The sequence below is a fragment of the Pygocentrus nattereri genome, chromosome 13, assembly GCF_015220715.1.
Source record: "Pygocentrus nattereri isolate fPygNat1 chromosome 13, fPygNat1.pri, whole genome shotgun sequence".
NCBI classification, from domain to species: domain Eukaryota; kingdom Metazoa; phylum Chordata; class Actinopteri; order Characiformes; family Serrasalmidae; genus Pygocentrus; species Pygocentrus nattereri.
The window spans coordinates 8,446,282-8,467,321 of record NC_051223.1 but is presented as its reverse complement, the minus strand read 5'-3'; the positions used below and the strand labels follow the sequence as shown (position 1 = coordinate 8,467,321).

Genomic DNA, 21,040 nt, shown 5'->3' with positions numbered 1-21,040 from the left:
GTGGGTTTCCTCCGGGTTCTCCGGTTTCCTCCCACAGTCCAAAGACATGCAGTCAGGCCAATTGGACATGTTACATTGCCCCTAGGTGTGAGTGTGTGAGTGACTGTCTGTGTCTGTCTGTCTGTCTGCCCTGCGATGGACTGGTGACCTGTCCAGGGTGTATCCTGCCTTCCGCCCGAAGACTGCTGGGATAGGCTCCAGCCCCCCCCTCGCGACCCTGACGGAGAAGCGGCTTAGAAAATGGATGGATGGATGGAAGAATGCATTCATATAGAAGTTAAAAATAGCACCTCATGTATATGTTTATGACATCAGAGAGTGTGAACAACCAATCAGCACTCAGTAACAGAAATGCCTGCCTCCTGCTGCCCAAAACCCATTTGCTGTAGAAAAAGGAAACATACATGTCAGATTTCTTTGCTTTTTTAGTGAAATATGTCCTTCTACTGTGTAAAATGAAAGAAAGGTTCTGGGCGAGTGATTAGAAACTATTTTAACTTCTCGTTTTTAGCCATTTAGCTCTATTCATGCCTGTTCATTGAGGACTCACTCGTGGGCATCCTCTGCTGTTTTGCAGTCCTGTTTTTGATATAACAGGGGAAATAGGAAGTGGCCAGGCTCCTCATGAACCGGCTCTGGCCCTAACTAAGCTAAGTAACCTGACCAAGCTCTGCCCACAAATGCACTTTTTTGTAGCTACTGGACAATCGTATTGAAACATCAGCAAAAATCCACTTCAAACTAATGACAAACCGTTTGTATCAGCCGTGGAACGTTTTTGTGTCTGACATCAGCGGATCACTGTTCATTTTTCTTGAAGGGAAAGCTAGCTTTGACCTGGAGTTGCTAATATGGGTGACACAACTTGAGGGGTCTATTAAGGAACGTGTTTGTGGGCGGAGCTTGGATAGGCCATCTCTAATATTCATCATCAACAGAATGTCTACTTTCCGCCTTTGCCTTATCTCGTCTAGTCACACATGGCTCTGCGTTGGTGCCCTGTGTCTCGTCTTTTCATCGACAGCACAGCACAAACAGCCGCTTTCTGGTGCCATGTAGCTTCTCTGCCTTCTTCTCTGATCTGTCGGAAAGACGTGCTCGGCTATTTTCTCCCGCACAAACTGCACAGGAGTGTCGACATGCTGCGAACGTTTGGCTGCCTGTCTTTATTCCAAAATGCCACTTGTGCACTGTGTCTGTGTCTGTGTGTGTGTGTGTGGGAGTGTGGGAGTGTGTATGTGTGTGTGTGTGTGTGTGTGAGAGTGTGTGTATGTCTGTGAGTGTGTATGTGTGTGAGTGTGTGTGTGTGTGTGTGTGAGAGTGTTTGTATGTCTGTGAGTGTGTATGTGTGTGAGTGTGTGAGTGTGTGTGTGTGTGTGTGGGAGTGGGTGTGTGTGTGAGTGTGTATGTAAGCATGTTCGGCTGGTGGGTAAATATAGCTTCTGCGAGAGGCTAAAAAGGGTAGAAGGGGCGATAGATATTTAGAAGTGAGGGGAGGGGCTCCAAGGGTATTCATAAACGGGACAGTGGAGGGGTCCGAGGGTATTCATAAACGGGACAGTGGAAGGGCTCCAAGGGGATTCATAAACGGGACAGTGGAAGGGCTCTGAGGGTATTCATAAACGGGACAGTGGAGGGGCTCTGAGGGTATTCATGAACAGGACAGTGGAGGGGCTCTGAGGGTATTCATAAACGGGACAGTAGAGGGGTCCGAGGGTATTCATAAACGGGACAGTAGAGGGCTCTGAGGGTATTCATAAACGGGACAGTGGAAGGGCTCTGAGGGTATTCATAAACGGGACAGTGGAGGGGTCCGAGGGTATTCATAAACGGGACAGTGGAGGGGTCCGAGGGTATTCATGAACAGGACAGTGGAGGGGCTCTGAGGGTATTCATAAACGGGACAGTAGAGGGGTCTGAGGGTATTCATAAACGGGACAGTAGAGGGCTCTGAGGGTATTCATAAACGGGACAGTAGAGGGGTCCGAGGGTATTCATAAACGGGACAGTAGAGGGCTCCGAGGGTATTCATAAACGTACATACACACAAAGTTTCAGTTTAAGATTTATTTACAACTTAGTTCCAAGTTTAAGTTTAATAAAAACTGGCTTTAAACTCAGGATCACAGATGAGCTCCTTTACTATGTTGATCTGTAGCCTCTGTTCATAAACATAAACCAGCCCAAACTCATTTACTATAAAATGAAATGGTGTTTGTAGAAATTCAGAAAAAAGCCGCGTCAGTCACGACTGCATATGTGGACATATTTCTATATTGAGCTCTATTTACACAAAGTTAGGTTAGTTCATCATTTATGTTGAACAGACTCTCCCAAAGTTTTACGCTGCTGTGCTGATGTTGAACCGCGTTCTGCACTGGGTCGGTATGATCAACAGGTCAAAACCAGCTCTAAACAAAGTGACCGCTGTGCCCTGATTGGTGTTCTTGCTTTGTGCTTCTTTCATTTTGACGTTATGTTTTTATACACACAGAAACCAAAAGGAACAACAGATTTCTCAAAATGTACTGCTAATTTCATCTAAAACAGTTTGTTATTATTTAAAGTTATTTTTGAATCACTCAACTATTCAGTGTTTTTTTTGACGTTGTAACTTTGGCATATTTTGATAAATACACTGTCCAGTTGGGGTCGTGGCAGCTGGCCCACAGATTTCTTAATATGGCCCTTTAAGTGGTTGAAATTGACACGCCTCCTCTAGAGCATTCTCATGAGCTGTATTTACTCCAAGCCTGTAAAATGCTATTCGGGCCGGACCAAATGCCTTTAAAACGGACATAATGTGGCCGATGTCTGTTCTGATTGGCTGCCCTGTATTGTGCCTCATTCAAAAAGCAGTCCAGGCTGCAACACTCATAACGTTAGTGGGGAAATGGGCGGGGCTAAACTGCTGAACATTTTTGTGACATCATAAAAACAGTGAGTTCAGTACAAGTCAGTTTTGCTGCCTATTTTTCATATCGCTGTTTTCGGAAGAAAACCTGGCGTCTCCAAAATGGTCATTTTACAGGAGAAGGAAAAAAACACACTTTACTTTTAATGTAAGTCAATGGAACCAGACGTCTTTCCAAGTCATTGGAGTGAAGAACATTCAGTTCTATGATTTGTCCCTTCAGACATGTGACGTAATAATATTTACTGAATAATCCACACCAGATCATTTGCAGCCGCTGCAGTTTAAGGGGTTTTAGGCATGCCGCTTTGCCCTGTGCACATACATCCTGCTCTCTTTCTCTCTTCTTCTATCGCTCTTTCTCTCTCTTTTCTCTGAATGGTGACAGTGATGGTGGTTCTCCCTTCTACTGCACCGCACCTCAATGTGTCTAAAAAAACGAAAGTGATGGAGGGAAATGAATGAAGTTGTTCTCTATTAACGTTTGTGTCTTCGTCCTTTGTTTCGTGGCCTTCATAAAGAGTTCTTGTGGCCCAGTTTTAACATTTGTGATCCATAGTGTGGAATTCCCAGGAATGATGATTATAAAATCCTGACTGATAGCCCTGACTGGAGCCTTGCTGGTGAAATCCAATATAAATAAAAACAATGTGAGGACATGCCTTATTAACTTAGTAACGTGTGGGAACGAAATCTTAATGTGTGGCCATTACTTAGTAAGGCATGGGAACAAGATAATTAAGTCGCCACAACTTTGTAAGGTGTGAGTATGAGATCTTAATGCGTGGCCATGACTTAGTAAGGCATGGAAACAAGATAATTAAATTGGCCTGACATAGTAAGGCATGGGAAAAAGATCCTAATGCATGACCACAACTTAAGAAGGCATGGAAACAAGGTAATTAAGTCGGCATGACTTAGTAAAGTGTGGGAATGAGATCCTAATGCATGGCCACGACTTAGTAAGTTGTGGGAATGAGATAATTAAGTTGTAGCCACATCTTAGTAAGGTGTGGGAACATGATCATCCGTCACTATGTCATGGCCATGCATTAGGATCTCATTTCCATGCCTTATTAAGTTGTGGCCACAACTTCATTATCATTTATGGATATTTTAAAAATGCATTTTAGGCCAAAATCATGTCTCAAAACGAATTCTAGCTGCTGGTCCTGCATCAGTGTGAGTGGCTGAAATGGAGACTGGAGGAAAAAGTACATTTCTATCCTCACCAATATGCTTGAGTACAAGTAAAAGACAAGGAAATTCCAGTCCAGTCATAACTGTACTGAAGTGCGTGGAATGGAGTCAGTGTAGCTCAAAGCACTTCACACTTCAGACAATAAAGACACATTATAGGCAAAAGCACACACACACACACACACAGTGGGCCGGACTGTGGTCAGCAGGAGCGTGGGAGGAGGCTGGACAGTCTTGTCTGAATGGAGCTTATTCTTCCTCCTCTTCCCTCCGTCTTGTGCTGAAAGCCTGGGATACAAACACGCTTGTGATCAGTGTGTGTGGAGTTTACTGCAGTTCATAGTCAGATCGGCCTTGTGTGTGTATTTATCCCTCTGTGGGGACCAAATAGCTCCAGAATATGTATATGTCTATAATATATATATATATATATATATATATATATATATATATATATATATATATATATATATATAAATATATATAATACATACACAGTACTGTACAAAGGTCTTAGGCCCTCAAGACACATTTTCAAAATCTATGTATTTGTGTAGTTTGTGTTTATTTGCTGAGAAAAGTGTTAATATTTGAATAAACAAAATGTATAGAATATTAATCTTCTTCTTTCTTCTTCTTTCGGCTGCTCCCTTTAGGGGTCGCCACAGCGGATCATCTGCCTCCATCTTGCCCTATCTACTGCCTCCTCTACTTTTACACCAACCATCTCCATGTCCACCTTCACTACATCCATAAACCTTCTCTGAGGTCTACCTCTTCTCTTTCTAACTGGCAGCTCCTTCTCCAACATTCTTTGACCAATATATCCACTATTCCTCCTCAACACATGTCCAAACCATCTCAACCTGGCCTCTCTGGCTTTATCTCCAATCTGCTCCACCTTCACTGTCCCTCTGATCTGCTCATTTCTAATCTTGTCCATCCTTGTCACTCCCAACGAAAATCTCAGCATCTTCATCTGCGCCACCTCCAGCTCAGCCTCCTGTCTTTTAGACAGAGCCACAGTCTCCAAACCATACATCATAGCAGGACGCACTACTGTCTTGTAGACCTTCCCTTTCACTCTTGCTGCTATCCTTCTGTCACACATCAGCCCTGACACCCGTCTCCACCCACTCCATCCTGCCTGCACCCTCTTCTTCACCTTTTTTCTACACTGTCCATTGCTCTGGATGGTTGACCCAAGATATTTGAAGTCATCCACCTTTACGATCTCTACTCCTTGCATCTTCACCTTTCCACCTGCCTTCCTACATGTATTCCGTCTTGTCTCTACTGACCTTCATTCCTCTCCTCTCCAGTGCAAACCTCCACCTCTCCAGATTCTCTTCCACCTGCTCTCTACTCTCACCACAGATTACAATGTCATCTGCAAACATCATGATCCATGGAGCCTCCTGCCGGACCTCATCTGTCAACCTTTCCATCACCATTGCAAACAAGAAGGGGCTCAAAGCTGATCCCTGATGTAACCCAACCTTCACCTTGAAACCATTTGTCACTCCAACTGCACACCTCACCACTGTCTCACTATCCTCATACATGTCCTGCACCACCCTAACATACTTTTCAGCTACACCTGACTTCCTCATACAGTACCACAGTTCCTCTCTTGGCACCCTATCATATACCTTCTCTAGATCCACAAAGACACAATGTAGCTCCTTCTGACCTTCTCTGTACTCCTCTACCAACACTCTCAACGCAAAAATTGCATCTGTGGTACTCTTTCTGGGCATGAAACCAAACTGCTGCTCACTGATCTGAACCTCTCGCTTTGCCTTGCTTCAACAACTCTTTCCCATACCTTCATGGTGTGGCTCATCAACTTTATACCTCTGTAGTTACTGCACCTCTGCACATCACCCTTGTTCTTAAAAATGGGGACCAGTACACTGCTTCTCCACTCATCAGGCATCCTCTCACTCTCCAGGATTTTGTTAAACAACCTGGTTAAAAAGTCCACTGCCTTCTCTCCTAAACATCTCCATACCTCCACAGGTATGTCATCTGGACCAACTGCCTTTCCATTCTTCATTCTTTTTAAAGCTGCCCTCACTTCCACCTTACTAATTCTCTGCACTTCCTGATCCACTATCTCTCCCCCCCGTTGTCCCCCTCTCTCTCTCATTTTCCTCATTCATTAGTTCTTCAAAGTACTCCTTCCATCTACTCAACACTGTTCACTCACTAGTAAATTTCCCTCTCTATCCTTTATCAGCCTAACCTGCTGTACATCCTTTCCAGCTCTATCTCTCTGTTTAGCCAAACGATACAAGTCCTTTACTCCTTCTTTACTGTCCAGCCTCTCATACAGCTTATCATAGGCCTGAGCCTTTGCCTTTGCCACCATTCTTTTCGCCTCACAGCACTCCTGCCTACTTCCTTCATCTCTCTGGTTATCCCACTTTTTCTTAGCTGCCTTCTTCTTCTGAATACTCTCCTGGACTTCCTCATTCCACCACCAACTTTCCTTGTCTTCTTTCCTCTGACCAGATGAAACACCCAACACATTCTTGCCAGTTTCTCTCACCACCTTAGCTGTAGTTTCCCAGTCCTCAGGTAGCTCCTCACTGCCCCCAAGGGCCTGTTGCAATTTTTCCCTGCAACCATCCTCCTCCTTCAGCTTCCACCATCTAATCTTTGGCTCTGTCTTCACTCTCTTCCTCTTCTTTGTTTCTAACCTCATTCTACAGACAACCACCCTATGCTGCCTTGCTACACTTTCCCCTGGTACCACTTTACTCCAATCTCCTTTAGGTGGCATCTCCTGCTAAGGATATAATCCACCTGTGTGCACCTCCCTCCACTCTTGTATGTCACCCTGTGTTCTTCCCTTTTATATGTATTATATGTAGTTAAAAAGCAACTCCTGGTTTGACCAATCAGTGCTTCAGTAAATTGTGCTCATGATGTCATTGATGATATTAACGAGTCTCTGTGGAGGCTGTGAAGGTGTCAAGGAAAAATATGGACCCAAGAAATTCTTGTTTCTTTTTATTGTTTTTATGTTTATTTGAATTATGAATATGACTTTATTCTAATGTATATTGTGATAAACTCACTCACATATAAAGATTATAAAATACATATGAGATAGATTCATACAGAGGACACACATCTGAACACAATTACTGCTGTCTGATGACTTTTACATAATGGGGAAAAGCCAACATAAATTGTGGCCTGTGTGAATGTTGATGACACTTTTTATTGTTATTATTTTATGTTATTTTTTTTCCCATTTAAAACTATTTTAAATAGAAATTGTGGAAAATGTACAGAAAATGTCATTTTTCAACTTTATTTTCACTAATAAAATGAACAAGAAATGCAATCTGAACGTTGGGGGCTGTGCTTAAATGTATACACTGTATATATGGGATATTTTATTATTATTATTATTATTATCATTATTATTATGTGGGAAAAAGTCTTGTGATCCCCCTCCCCCCACCCCCCATCCAAAAAAAAGATGGCATATGAATGACCCCATGTACTGCCTGGCTATAAAAGCAGAAGTGTGTGTGCCTCAAACATCGGACAAACGTCAAAACTAGGCTTCTCCGGTGTCTGAAAACAATCTGTGCAGCTGCCCGTGAGTAACTGACCGGTCCAGCTTTAATTTCCTACTCAATCAGTGCGATGCACAATCACAATGGAGCCCAGAGCTGAATGACCATCGGCTGCGACTAGAGTCAAACCCCGCCTCCTGCTCTGTGATTGGCTAATACTCTGCCGTCTCCTGTAGTATTGGCTAATATTCAGCCTCCAGCTCTATGATTGGCTAGCAGTATGCTCAAGTAGTCCACCGAGAGGCCAACGGGAAAGAGCCACTAGCCAATCCCAGCGCGGCGGGCGTGGCTTGCCTGAGTACTAGCGATGAGCCGAGTCCCGCCCCGCCCCTCCCCTCCCTTCTCGTGCCCGGGAGCGCGCCTGCGGGAAGCGCGTTCCCAAACTGCCAAAGTCGAGCTTACTCACAGTCCCTCACAGGAAGTTGTAGAGATTGAAAACGGGGCGAAGACGAAAACAGCGCTGGGACACCGTTTTAAAGGGTTTTTCGCTGCGGTTACCGTGACGAGGAGTCGACGCGCTTCTTGGGGACTCGCTGAGGAGCTGAGCGAGTGGGTGATTATGGACTAAAGCGGCGGAGGAGAGCAGCGATGGAGGCGGTGAGAAGTTTTCGGTTGGTGTGGCTGCTGCTGGTCGGGGCCGCGGCGAGAGCAGCGGGGAGAGAAGGTGGGTCAAACCGAAACATTCCTCACCAAAATAGTCCACCAGCTTTGGGTTCTCCGGCTCCCAAAGAGTCCCTCCGAGCACAACAGTGCAATTTTAGGCCACAAAAACCAGCTTTGACTGACTTTCCGAGGACGGTCCTGCCTTAATCTGAGTTCCAGAGGTTTTCCTGAAGTGCGTCCACAGCAAACTGGCTTTGCCACTTTCTGACTGACAGAAAAAGCCCAGAAAGGTGGCAGACAGACACGAGCAAACCCAGAAAACCTGCTCTGTCCAGCAGAACCCAACAATCAGGCTTTAGCCCTGAGCTTAAATGGTGTTTTTTTGTGTTGGTTTCTGCTCTTTTAGAGTAGAAAAAAACATCTAAAACTCCTCACCTGTGGAGCCAAACTCCAGCAGAAGGCTTTAGTCGTGAACATGCATGTGGATAAATGGTGATTTGGGGAAGATGCTTGTGCTTTCAGAGCATAAAAAGTTTGAAAAAGTCCTCATTTGTGAAAAAACTCGAGCATTAGGCTTTAGTCGTGAACTTAAATGGGGATTTGGAGAGAATATCTGCACTTTTTGAACAGGAAAATTTCAGAACGCCTTCACGTGTGGAGCGAAACCAAGGCGTTAGGCTTTAGTCATGAAGATTAAAGTGAATAAATGGTGATTTGGTTAATATATCTGCACTTTTAGAATAGAAAAGGTTTCATTTCTGACTGGTGGAGCCAAATTTAAGCGTTATGCTTTAGTTATTATCCTTAAAGTGATTAAATGATGATGTGGTGTGGATATTTGTGCTTTTAGATTCGAAACAGTTCAGAAAATCCTGACCTGTGGAGCCAAACTCAAGTATAAGGCTTTAATAATGATCATAAAGGTGAATAAATGGTGATTTAGTGTGGATATCTGCACTTTTACAATAGAAAAATTTGAAAAAATTCTGACTTGTGGAGCAAAACTCAAGCATTAAGCCTTTTTAATGAATGTGAATGAGGTAAAAACGGTGATATATTGGATGTCCACACTTTCTGACCAGAAAGAACTGAGGAGAAAGAAAACTTGAAGGCCGTCAGTCAAAATGAGCTACAAATCAGATCGTTTCATTTTGGCGCTTTCCGTCTCTACCCAAACATATAGAGCTGTGTGGATGTGGTTTAACACCACAAACATCTCCATATCACACTTCATCATCACCTTCCGTTGATTCCTCCTCCTCTGTGCTCTCCAGTGTTGGGCTGTTGTGAATCATGCAGGTGTAATGATCGGTAAGAGGTGGACGGGCTGGAGTGCAAACAGTGGAACGAGTGAAACCCGGCCTCGACTGACTTTTCCAAGAAATGTGGACTCAGTGAGCAAAATCCGATTAGAGTGAATGTTCCTTTTCACTGTTCAGGGTGTCAGTTTTAGGACTTTTCTCTTCATCTTTGGACTGAAATGAAATGCAATGAAAAAATGAGCAGCTTCATTTACACTTTATTTCCAAAAGTATTCTCTCGTCTGGCTTCACACGCATATGAACTTGAGTGAGCTCCCATTCTTAATCCATAGTGTTTAATATGATGTCGGCTCACCCTTTGCAGCTATAACTGCTTCAGTTCTTCTGGGAAGGCTTTCCGTTTAGGTCAGGAGTTTGTTTATGGGAATTTTTGACCGTTCTTCCAGAAGCACAACTGTGAGATCAGACACTGATGTTGGACGAGAAGGCCTGGCTCACAGTCTCCGCTCTAATTCATCCCTAAAGTGTTCTTTCGGGTTGAGGTTAGGGCTCTGTTCAGGCCAGTCAAGGTCTTCCACACCAAACTGGCTCATCCGTGTCTTTATGGACCTTGCTTTGTGCACAGGAAGGGGTCGTCCACAAACTGTTCCCACAGAGTTGGGAGCATGAAATTGTCCAAAATCTCTTGGTGTTGAAGCATGGTGTTCCTTTCACTGGAACTAAGGGGCCGAGCCCAACTCCTGAAAAACAGCCCCACACCATAATCCCCCCTCCACCAAACTTTACACTTGGCACAATGCAGTCAGACAAGTACCGTTCTGGCAGTCCAGTGGCGGCGCTTTACACCCCTGCATTCCAGGTTTTGCATTGCACTCGGTGATGTAAGGCTTGGATGCAGCTGCTCGGCCATGGAAACCCATTCCATGAAGCTCTCTATGCTGTTCTTGAGTTGATCTGAAGGCCACATGAAGTTTGGAGGTCTGTAGTGATTGACTCTGCAGAAAGTTGGCGACCTCTGCGCACTGTGCACCTCAGCATCCGCGGACCCCGCTCTAACCACTTTTGGGGTGAGTCGCTTCCACTTTGTTCCACTGACAGTTGACTGTGGAATATTTAGTAGTGAGGAAATTTCACGACTGGACTTGTTTGACAGGTGGCATCCTCTCACGGTACCACGCTGGAATTCACTGAGCTCCTGAGAGCGACCCATTCTTTCACTAATGTTTGTAGAAGCAGTCTGCAGGCCTAGGGACTTGATTTTATACATCTGTGGCCATGAAAGTGATTGGAACACCTGAGTTTATTAACACGGTTATTAAAAAAAAAAGTTTAATAACATGGTTATATCCAAATGTGGTCAATCAGCCAAGACTGAAATGTGCATGACACACTTGTTATTTATAAAAATGGATAGTTTATTCTTATTCTTGTCATAAAGCGTATAAGTAAGCCTGCCTTTGTGATTATTTTCTACAGAATTACCGTGATAAACTATATGTAATCATTATAGAGCTTTACCCTGTTTGCATTTTCCCTGATGGTTGTGTAATTACTACAAATTACCAATTTGGCCAGCTGTTCTTCTTCTTCTTTCGGCTGCTCCCTTTAGGGGTCGCCACAGCGGATCATCTGCCTCCATCTAATTTAATCATTTATGATGAAAACTACATTCTGCACAGATGGCATGGAGCACTATTGACGTCCAGTGTTCTTCAGGCTTTGCCAAACTGGCATGTTGTCTCTGTTCTACTGGACAAACTCGTCCATTTTCCTCTCTACCAGAGTATCTCACACATTGGAGTTTCTTGGGTCCGTCTGGGTTTACCCCAGCATTCTTCACCAGGGTGAACATCTACGTTGTTGTCTTTCCATGTGGCACTTAAAGTATGTGCAATACTGCGCACCAGTCAGAGACCACCTTTCATTTATTTACCTTCCAGTTAAACCAGCCATTAATTACAAATTACTCATTTTTTACTGGGGAGATTAGATATAAGATCATCTGCTTGCATAAGAAAGGAGAAAGTCAAATAAAAAACAGGATTTTTCTAAAACTGATTAAAAGCTACAGAGGAAACAACCACCTGGAAGAGCTGGTAGAGCCCAAAACTGCCCCTGTCAGATGAACAGCACTTAAAGCTTTCTTCTCTGAGAGAGGAGAAAATCAAGCTGCTTCAGGTCTGAAAACATCCACAGGTGTTTCTGTCCATCCTTCCACTGTGAGAAGACCACTCAGCACTGTGGGCTCAAAAGGATGCGTAGCTGAACAAAGAAGCTGAATGATGGATTGACCGCCCCAGAGTCCAGACCTCAACACCACTGAATGGGTTTGATTACTTCAGAACATACAACCAGCTTCTAAGACTGAACTTTGGAGGCGTGGGGGGAAAAAAGCAAGTCCCCTGAGAAAAGTAGTGGACACACTAAATACTGACAAACTAGAAATTATATTTAGTCGTTGAGGCTTCTCCATAAGTTTCAGTTTTCTAGATTTTTCCAGCTCCTGAAAAATGCAAAACTTGTTTTAATGGACGTTTTGACTGGAAATTAACTAAAAGTTTCTGACTGTTGCAAAGTGCGATGTTAATTATTTATATATATATATATATATATATATATATATATATATATATATATATATATATATATATAGTTAATTATTTGATGTTCTGTTTGTATAGTCCAGGGGTCAGAACCATGCGGCTCTTTTACTGCTCTGTTGCAGTTCCACAGCTGAATTAGATCATAAGGTAAAAATAAAATAATCCTCCTTTACAGTAAAATAAAGCTCTGCTGATCATTCAACACAGTTTAACAGTAAATGGTCTTAAACGCTGGAGTTAATGTAGAACTGCTGATTCACCCTTTAACCCTGAAGATCAGCGCAGTCACCATAGCAACACAGACAACAGTCTCGTCCAGATACTAGCTAAAGAAAGGGCAAAGAGAGAGATTTAAGACGAACATCAATAATTTACAGACCTAATTGTGTTTATAGTCACTCCAGCTGGTTTCCTGATAGGTTTAATCTGCAACGAGAAACTTTTGAACACTAAAAGGTCATGAAGCTGAAGTCACTTCTCATTCGCCGGCTTCTTTTTCGAATCTTCCCGTTCCACCTTAAATAGTGCAATTGTGATACTTGACACAGTTTAAGACCAGTGTGTGATTATTTAGGCATGCAGATTGCACAATGCTAACTGGTGGCTATAAGTGTCCATTAACTGTTAGCCACATTAGCCTCATATTTCCTGTGTGGAGCTACACTAAAGCCCAATTTCCTGTGTGGAGCAGACACTAAAGCCCAATCCCATTTCTTCTTTTTAACCCCACCCCTTGTTTTCGAGCATCACCCTAACTCCTTAGAACTGAGGTGGTGGTTGAAACCTTCCTCTATGAAATGGGACCCTCAAATAAAAAGAGCATCACTTCATTAACAGCTACTAGCACTGCTCTGTAGGCAACCCTGCCCGTCTGCAGTGACAGCAGAGGAGGGTAAAGTTCAGCTCCTCTCTGCTGGGCTTTAGTTACATTTAGGTCATCATACGCCTTCAAAGAGGGGGGCAATTATTTGTTGTCGCCCACCCCTAATTCTTTAGTCATATGAAGGTGAAGTCAGATATTCACCAGCTTCTTGTTTGAATTTTCCGTTCCACCTTAAATGCTGCAATACCTTAAATTGACGCTTCAGGCGTCAATCCTGCAGGACTATTTAAGGTGGAACGGGAACGTTAGCATGCTGTTAGTGATTCTTCATGCTTGCTATGAAGAAAAGGACCATAATACATTAAAATGACATTGAACTTAGATAATATAGTGGTTATTGTGATATTGTCATTTATGGGTTTCTTTGGTCTCTTGTTCATCCATATTGCTGTTTTTTTTTTCTCCCTCATGACACTCCGTTTAGAATATGTCTCTGACAGACCTCCGTTGGGACGGCCATGTAGCCCCAACGCTTCACCCCACCTCTCCATCTCATCAAAAATTTAGCCACTCTACCCCTAGATGTACACGCAAACAGGGCTAAGGTCTAAGTGATAGGGACGAGGAGTGAAATGGGATTGGGCCTGAATATGTCTTGGCTGGTCGCCTACAATTGAAGATTTGCTATTTCCTGAATAATTTCTTTTAAAAACTCCTACAAATCTAAATGGAATCTTAAAGCATTTTAAGTTTTATTTTGATTTGTAAGGGCTTCTTTAAAATCGGTTAACAGGCACTACCTGTTACGGCGAAAGGCAAATAAAATCTGCGTCTCAGAAACGCTCACTCCTACCCGGTGTCCCACGCCCTGCTGGTTCAGTGGAAGGTGTTTCAAAGGTCGCTAGTTTAAAGGCTGCGCCGGACTGTCAGGGTTTTGATTACTGCCCGAGTCTCATTATACTGGTGCTCTCGGTTGCATGTGTGTTATTCAGCTAGGAAAGGAAGAAAGAAGCCAGAGCTCGGCTGCTCGTTGTGCAGGCAAAGTATTTTCGGCATGCAGTCAACTGACCAGCGCTCAGTGTCCTCGAGAGGCTCGTCTGGTCAGCGCTGAGTTGAAGTGCGTGACGAGTTGTTGACGAGCGCTGACCAGTAAACAATGATTCAGGGCTTTGCATACAATGCCTTTAGGCCATTGTTCACTCTCTTGGAGTGCGGAACACTTTGCAGGCTCCACTGAGGGAAACATAACATCACAATATGAGACATTTTCACACTATATACAAGATACTGTACCATCACTGGGGCAGGACCCCTCTTATCACTGGGGTGGGACCCTCGAGGGTCCATCTCAGTCTCGCCTCCAGGCTTTAATTCTACTGTTGTTTTAAAACATTCGGCTATGAAAAGGTACAAATAAAAACTTTTCATCTGGAAAAACTCATTACTAAAGTTTTAAAACCACTGCTGCACTTTTGAGGGGACATTTACACTGTTTGTACCTCAATTAATGAAATGTGTACCTGGACAGCACCTTTATGGTGTCCAGTCGGGCTATAAATGGCATCATTTATCATTATCATGATATATTACGTCAAGTGTGTCACAGTGGGCTTTTCTGGGTATAACGTGGACACGTAAAACACTTCATAACTGCACGTTCGATTACGAAGAGCAGAAGTTTTATGTTAAATGTTGAATTCTAATAATTGGATTTAGACGTTTTTCGACAGTTGAATGTCAGAAATAAGAAATATCATCACATATCGTGTATCCGGTTCTTGAAGGATCGTGATATATCATGTTCGGTGTATGACCCACCTCAAGTATCCACCATGCAAAAGTTTGGGCGCCCTGGGTCAAATGACGTTTTGTTCATTTGCTAAGGGAAGATAAGGCAACACCAGAATAGAGTCAAGCACCAAACGTTTTTTTTTTTGCGTGATTTTTCCGTTTTCCATCATCTTTCTGTTATTTAATGGTTTAAATGGTCCTACTATGTTATTTTATATTATTTTGTTAGTGTGTCGTGTGTGTTGTCTTCTCTCAGTTTGTTTTTGTTTGTCTTATTTTTTTACCCATGTTTTGTGTGACTAGGTTCGTTGATTTGTTATTGCACTATTTTGTAATGTCTAGTATGTTTACTGGACCCCAGGAAGATGGAGAATGTACTATATATGGTTCTGCATAGAACCTTTTTGGAAAGGGTTCTACATGGCACCAAAAAGGGCACTTCTATAGTTACAAGCTTGATGTTCTAACAGTAGAAGAACGCTTTTTGGTGCTAAATTAGAACCCTTTTCAGTTTATTTCCATCATTCTGAGGAACCATTTTTACCATGCAAGAACCCTTGAAGAACCACCTTTTTAAGTGTGTAGAATATAGATATTATGTTACACATATGATAGTAAATTCCATGAATTCCATGAAGAACACGTTCTTTTAAGTTGGAAACTCCAGTGTTGGCTTGTTCTTATTGGGTTAATGGAATGTAACAAGTGCAGAGTTGGTGTGCATTCATGTGATTGGTCAGACCTCTCACTGGACGCTCTGCCGGACCGTCTCAGGATCGGTCAGCACGTAGTGGGAAATTTCTGGAATTCTTTGCCATGCTCTTTCACCGAGTACTGCTGTTGTGTGCTCTGCACACAGACTGTGTCTAATGAGATTGCTGTGTGTTTTCAACCAGTAGTGCCCAATAACAGCTCAGCAGCGGCTTAGGACTGGACTGAACCAGAACCAGAGTTCTACAGTAAGCTCTTTTCAATGAGTGCTGGCTTGGGAAGATTTTCTCGGATTGAATGCATTCCGATTACAGATTTTATTTGAGGGTCCCCAACACAAAACACATTTTCCCTTATTTACAGCTTCTCAAAGAAATCACATTAAACGTCTTTTCACCTTCTGACGGCCAAATTGCTGGTCACTCATCGCCCGTGGGCATTTCTGACCTGGAGCGGACTCTTAGGCCCAATCCCATTTCTTCTTTTTACCCCTTCCTCTTGTTTTTGAGTGTCGCCCTAACCCCTTGGAAATGAGTTATAAGGGGTAGTGGTTGAAATCTTCCCTCTGAAATGAGACCCTCAAATAAAAAGAGCATCACTTCATTAACAGCTACCAGCGCTGCTCTGTAGGCGACCCTGCCCGTCTGCAGTGACCGCAGAGGAGGGGAAAGTTCAGCTCCTCACTGCTGGGCTTTGGTTACATTTGGTTACATTATACGTCTTCAAAGAGGGGGGCAATTATTTATTATCACCCACCCCTAATTCGTCAGTGATATGAAGTTCATCACCAGACATTCACCAGGTTCTTGTTCAAATTTTCCCGTTCCGCCTCAAATGGTACAGCAGTTACATTCTGGCACTTCAGGTGTCACAACTGCTGGACTATTTAAGGTGGAACGAGGAAGTTAGCTAGCTAGCTACTGAGACATTAGAAATACTATTAGCCATTTGTTTGTGCTTGTTATGAAGAAAACGACCCAAATACACTGAAACCACATCAAACTAAGATAAAACTGTGATTATTGTGACTTTTAAACAGAGAAAATTCTCATATTTGTGGCTTTCTTTGGTCTCTTGTGCGCCATCTTGTCGGTTTTTGTTTTTCTCATATCTCTCTGTTTGGGGGAAGTCGTGGGCTGGAGGTCAAGGAACTGGCACTGTGACCAGAAGGTTGCCGGTTCGATCCCCAGAGCCGACAGTACATGACTGAGGTGTCCATGAGCAAGACACCTAACCCCCAACTGCTCCCTGGGCGCTGTGGGTAGGGCTGCCCACCGCTCCGGGCAAGTGTGCTCACTGCCCCCTAGTGTGTGTGTGTGTGTGTGTGTGTGTGTGTGTGTGTGTGTGTGTGTGTGTGTGCTCACTAGTGTGTGTGTGTGCTCACTAGTGTGTGTGTGGTGTTTCACTTCACGGATGGGTTAAATGCGGAGGTGAAATTTCCCTGTTTGTGGGACTAATAAGGGTCATTTAATTAAAACTTAATAGGCTTCAGATCCTATGAAAAAAAAATCTATGTGACCTTAAATCAAACACTTTCCTGCCCGGTTCTTAGTTTTGATAGCCTGGTTAAACACCAGCAGGGGAATTGAGACTCTTCGCCTTTATTTAGCGGAGCTGTATTGGTGAACAATGCTGGGCACAGCTCTGCAGATGTCCAGTAGAGTTCACCATTAACTGTTTCTGTGACACAGCACTTTCAAGGCAGCGAGACCGAGAGCCGAGTGTGTTGAACATGAGCATGTTCGGATGGAGAGAAGCAGAAAAGGCTAAACCAGCTTCTAAGACTGAACTCTGGGGGCCTGTCTGCAGTTGTCTTTGAGAGACTGAAAGCAAGTTTGCTCAGATTACACGTTCCCCTGGTTTTCTGTGTGATAATGAGTGACCACAGCCTCTGCGGAGAACCCACTTCTGCACATTTTACTGTATGATTAATGTTGGAGTGGAACGTATTGGGAAGGAAGTACAACGTAAAATATGGCCTGTGCAAAAGTAATGGCATATGTTCTACTAGAAATTGTGCACCAAAATATGCCATACGTGTGTCTCCCAGGGGTGTGGGAACTTATTTTCCTCTAGAAAAGCATTAAAGCCTGTAATTCGTGCAGGGGTCTGCAAACTTTTGCAGGCAGGTGTGTCGTGATGTAATGTTTTTCCAGTGTCGTTCGTTCCTGAACTGAGTAAATGAGAAGTGTTGACCTTTTTCCTGATACGATAAATAGAGCCCGAACAGAATCGGAGTTCTAGACTGTCTGTGTGAGCCAGTCATGGCTCAGGTATGTATGCATTACTGCGTTATTTATGGTTGGTCACGCTTTGGCTGCGTGTGCTCTTGTGTGCTTGAACGCGTCGCTTGCGCTCGCACTCAGCGGCCGGTCCAGATCCTGTTCTTCCTGTTGGTTGAGCAATACTCGTTTGTTGAGCGATTGCGTGTGTGTGTTTTGTGTTTGGGCTGAACGTGAGGATCCAGTTCAGGGCCAGTCTGAGACCTTTTAACACCCATACGCTTAAGTGTGTAAGCGAGAAGAGGAGTAATTGCAAAAGTAGTGGTTCTAGACAATCATGAGGGAGGTCACATGAGAAGGTTGGACTGGTTGCTGTAGATATGGAAGATTGTGGATGGTGTGCAGCACTGTGCAGAAGTCAGAGGCCACCCTTTGTTTATTTGGAACGTAGAACCCTTTATTTCTGAGGAGGTTGGACAGAACATACTCGGCTCGCATTAGAGACGAGGAATGCTTTTAAAAAGTTGAAAAAAAAGACTGGAGAACACATTTTAGTGAAGAAAATGGATCTATCTAGAACCTTGAACAGTCAAAGAGCCCTTTGCATGATGAGGGTTCTTTGCCTTGTGAAAGGGTTCTTCAGATTGATGGAAAACCAAAAAAGGGTTCTTCTATTGTTACAATGTCAACCCTTTTTGATGCTGTATACAACCCTTTCCAAAAAGGTTCTATATAGAACCATCTACAGCCCATTCTCCATCAATCTGAAGAACCCTTTTACTCTGCAAAAAACCCTTTAATCTTGCAAAGGGTTCTTTGAGTGTTCATAGTTCGATATAGAACTGTTTTGAAGAGGGTTCTGTAGAGCACCAAAAGGTTTCTTCTGTCATTACAAGGTCAAGCTTGCTACAACAGAAGACCACTTTTGGTGCTATATAGAACAATTTTCTGTTTATTACAATAGAAGAAACCTTTCTCTCACCTTTCTGGTGCTATCTAGAACTTTTCCAAAAAGGTTCTGTACAGAACCATCTACAGCCCAATCTCCATCAATCTCAAGAACCCTTTCACGATACAAAGAAGTTGCATCATGCAATGGGTTCTTTTGAGTGTTCAAGGTTCTATATAGAACCTTTTTTTTTTTCTAAAGAACCCTTGAAGAACCGTCATTTTACGTGTGTATAAAGTGAGAGCTGAGTGTTGAATGTGAATGTGCTCGTGTGGAGAGAAGCAGAAAACCAAGCAGCTTCTAAGTCTGAGCTTTGGAGGCGTGTCTGCAGATTCTTTGCGGAGCTGAAAGTGAGGCTGCGTTCACACAGCAGGTAAGTGCCTGTGCGTCACTGTCTGTGTTTACATGCAAAGATTTTTGCCAATCTGATTGAACACATTCCGATTACAGATTCAGGCTGAGGTGTTTCTTCTCACTGTACTCAGTGATCAGATGGAAAACATTTGTTTACATGCTCACTACATGAAATCTGATCCAAAATGACGTGCATGCGTGGAGTACCACTTAGTGTAAACGTTATCATGACAACCAGCATCACGTAAGTCCAGTCAGAGTGAGATGAGCAGCAGTGAGCAGTGCTTGTGTTTCTAATTGCTTTAAAATGACGTCAGACTCAGTAAAACGTCCTTCACATGTCCCTATTAAAGAAGGCCGAGAGGAAGACGTCGTGTTCTGAGACACATTAGCTGGAAGTTCATCCCACCGCCGTCTTTCAAAGATCAGAGCATAAACTTCGTCTCCTCTGCAGACCAGTTTCTGCTCCGCCATGTTGAACGGTATAAACTCTCACTAGGACACGACGCACATGCAGAATGGACTTAAACTTTCCGATAGGGAATGTAATCAGGTACAGGCGTTTACACGGATATTATTCTTCTATTTAACAGATTATTTACAGGATTACCCACCTCGTTCAAGCAGATAGAAATTGTATTCCGAATGGCCTTAATCAGACTAGACTATTCCGATTGAAGTGTTTACGTGGACATGTTCTATTTTGATCAAGCTATAAGTTGGATTTTTAGACTCGTTTACTCTTAAGCGCTACTCCACGCATACGTGTCATTTTTTGCATCAGATTTCTTGTAGTGAGCATGTAAACAAAGATTTTCATCAGATTGTTGAACAGAGTGAGCATAAACACCTCAGTCTGAATCTGTTAAATATGTTTTTCAGCTTTTTTTTCCCCCTAAAACTGAAAACCGAATGACTTTAGCTGGAAAAGAGATGAATGCAGGCGGGTCTCGGACATTGCGCTGAGTGAAAATCACTGCGTGCTGCTTCTTGTCTCTGCTGGTTGAACGGCTCTAGTGTTAATGGACATTGTATGGACGCTGGTGCACTGACCTGTTAAATTCCCAATTCATGGTCGGTCGATTGGTTGAGGCGAGGACATAAAGTGGTTCCCTTTGAAGCTGGGAAAGATTTGCTCAGCTGGTCACTGGGTGCTGGTAGGAGGTGAAAAGTCTACTAAACCAATGACCAAATTTCTCTGATATTGCTGGTCATTAACGCTGTCTGTGGCCAGAAGGATGGGTCTGGAATTTGACGCCGAAACACAAAATGCAGTTATGAAATCCAGTTTTGGAGGAAAACCATGCCCGAGGTTCCTCCTCCTTCCTGTCGTCCTTCAATCATGAGTTGAAAGCAGGGTCAAACTTCATTAGGATTTCTGAATAATTCAGTTCTTGGGATTTAAGTCATTCAGAGCGGTTTGGTGTGAAATGGTTGATTTGTAGATATTTGTGTTGTAGTCATGGCGACTCCTGGTTACCACCACTCTTCACAGTGGTGGTAACCAGGAGTCGCCATGACTACAGCACAAATAGACATTTTATTTACTATCTAGAACCACCAGTGAACCTACACGGGTCTTCTGAGTTTTATTTGTAGTGTTGATGATGGAAAAATAAAAAGTAGGTTTTCTTTGGGGACTACTTTGCCCTTTGCTGTAGGCGGTTCTATATAGAACCTTTTTGAAAATCGTTCTGCATAGCACCCAAAAGGGTTCTTCTAATGTTCTGATATCAAGCTCAACATAACAATAGAAGAACCCTTTTTGGTGCTGTATAGAACCGTCTACAGCACATCCTTGCACATTCTCCGTCAATCTGGAAAGCGCTTTCATGATCCCTTTTAATCATGCAGAGGGTTCTTTGTTTGTGTTTGTGGTTCTATATAAGACCATTTTCTTTACTAAAAAACCCTTGAAGAACCATCTTTTTAAAGAGTGTACTTTAAAATGAAATGTATTTTTTTATGAGTTATCTTAATTAAGCAATGACTAAATATATATTAAATGTGTT

The 21,040-nt window shown here is 43.1% G+C and overlaps 1 protein-coding gene across 1 annotated transcript in view; it reads left to right on the top strand.

Annotated features, from left to right (window-relative positions):
- The first annotated feature begins 8,082 nt into the window (after nt 1–8,082).
- erbb2 (erb-b2 receptor tyrosine kinase 2) overlaps nt 8,083–21,040 on the top strand; it is a 66,418-nt gene continuing 53,460 nt past the window's right edge. The window contains exon 1 of the mRNA XM_017723622.2: nt 8,083–8,374. Coding sequence (XP_017579111.1) covers nt 8,299–8,374 — 76 coding nt within the window. The 5' untranslated portion in view covers nt 8,083–8,298. The remainder of the gene's footprint in view (nt 8,375–21,040) is intronic.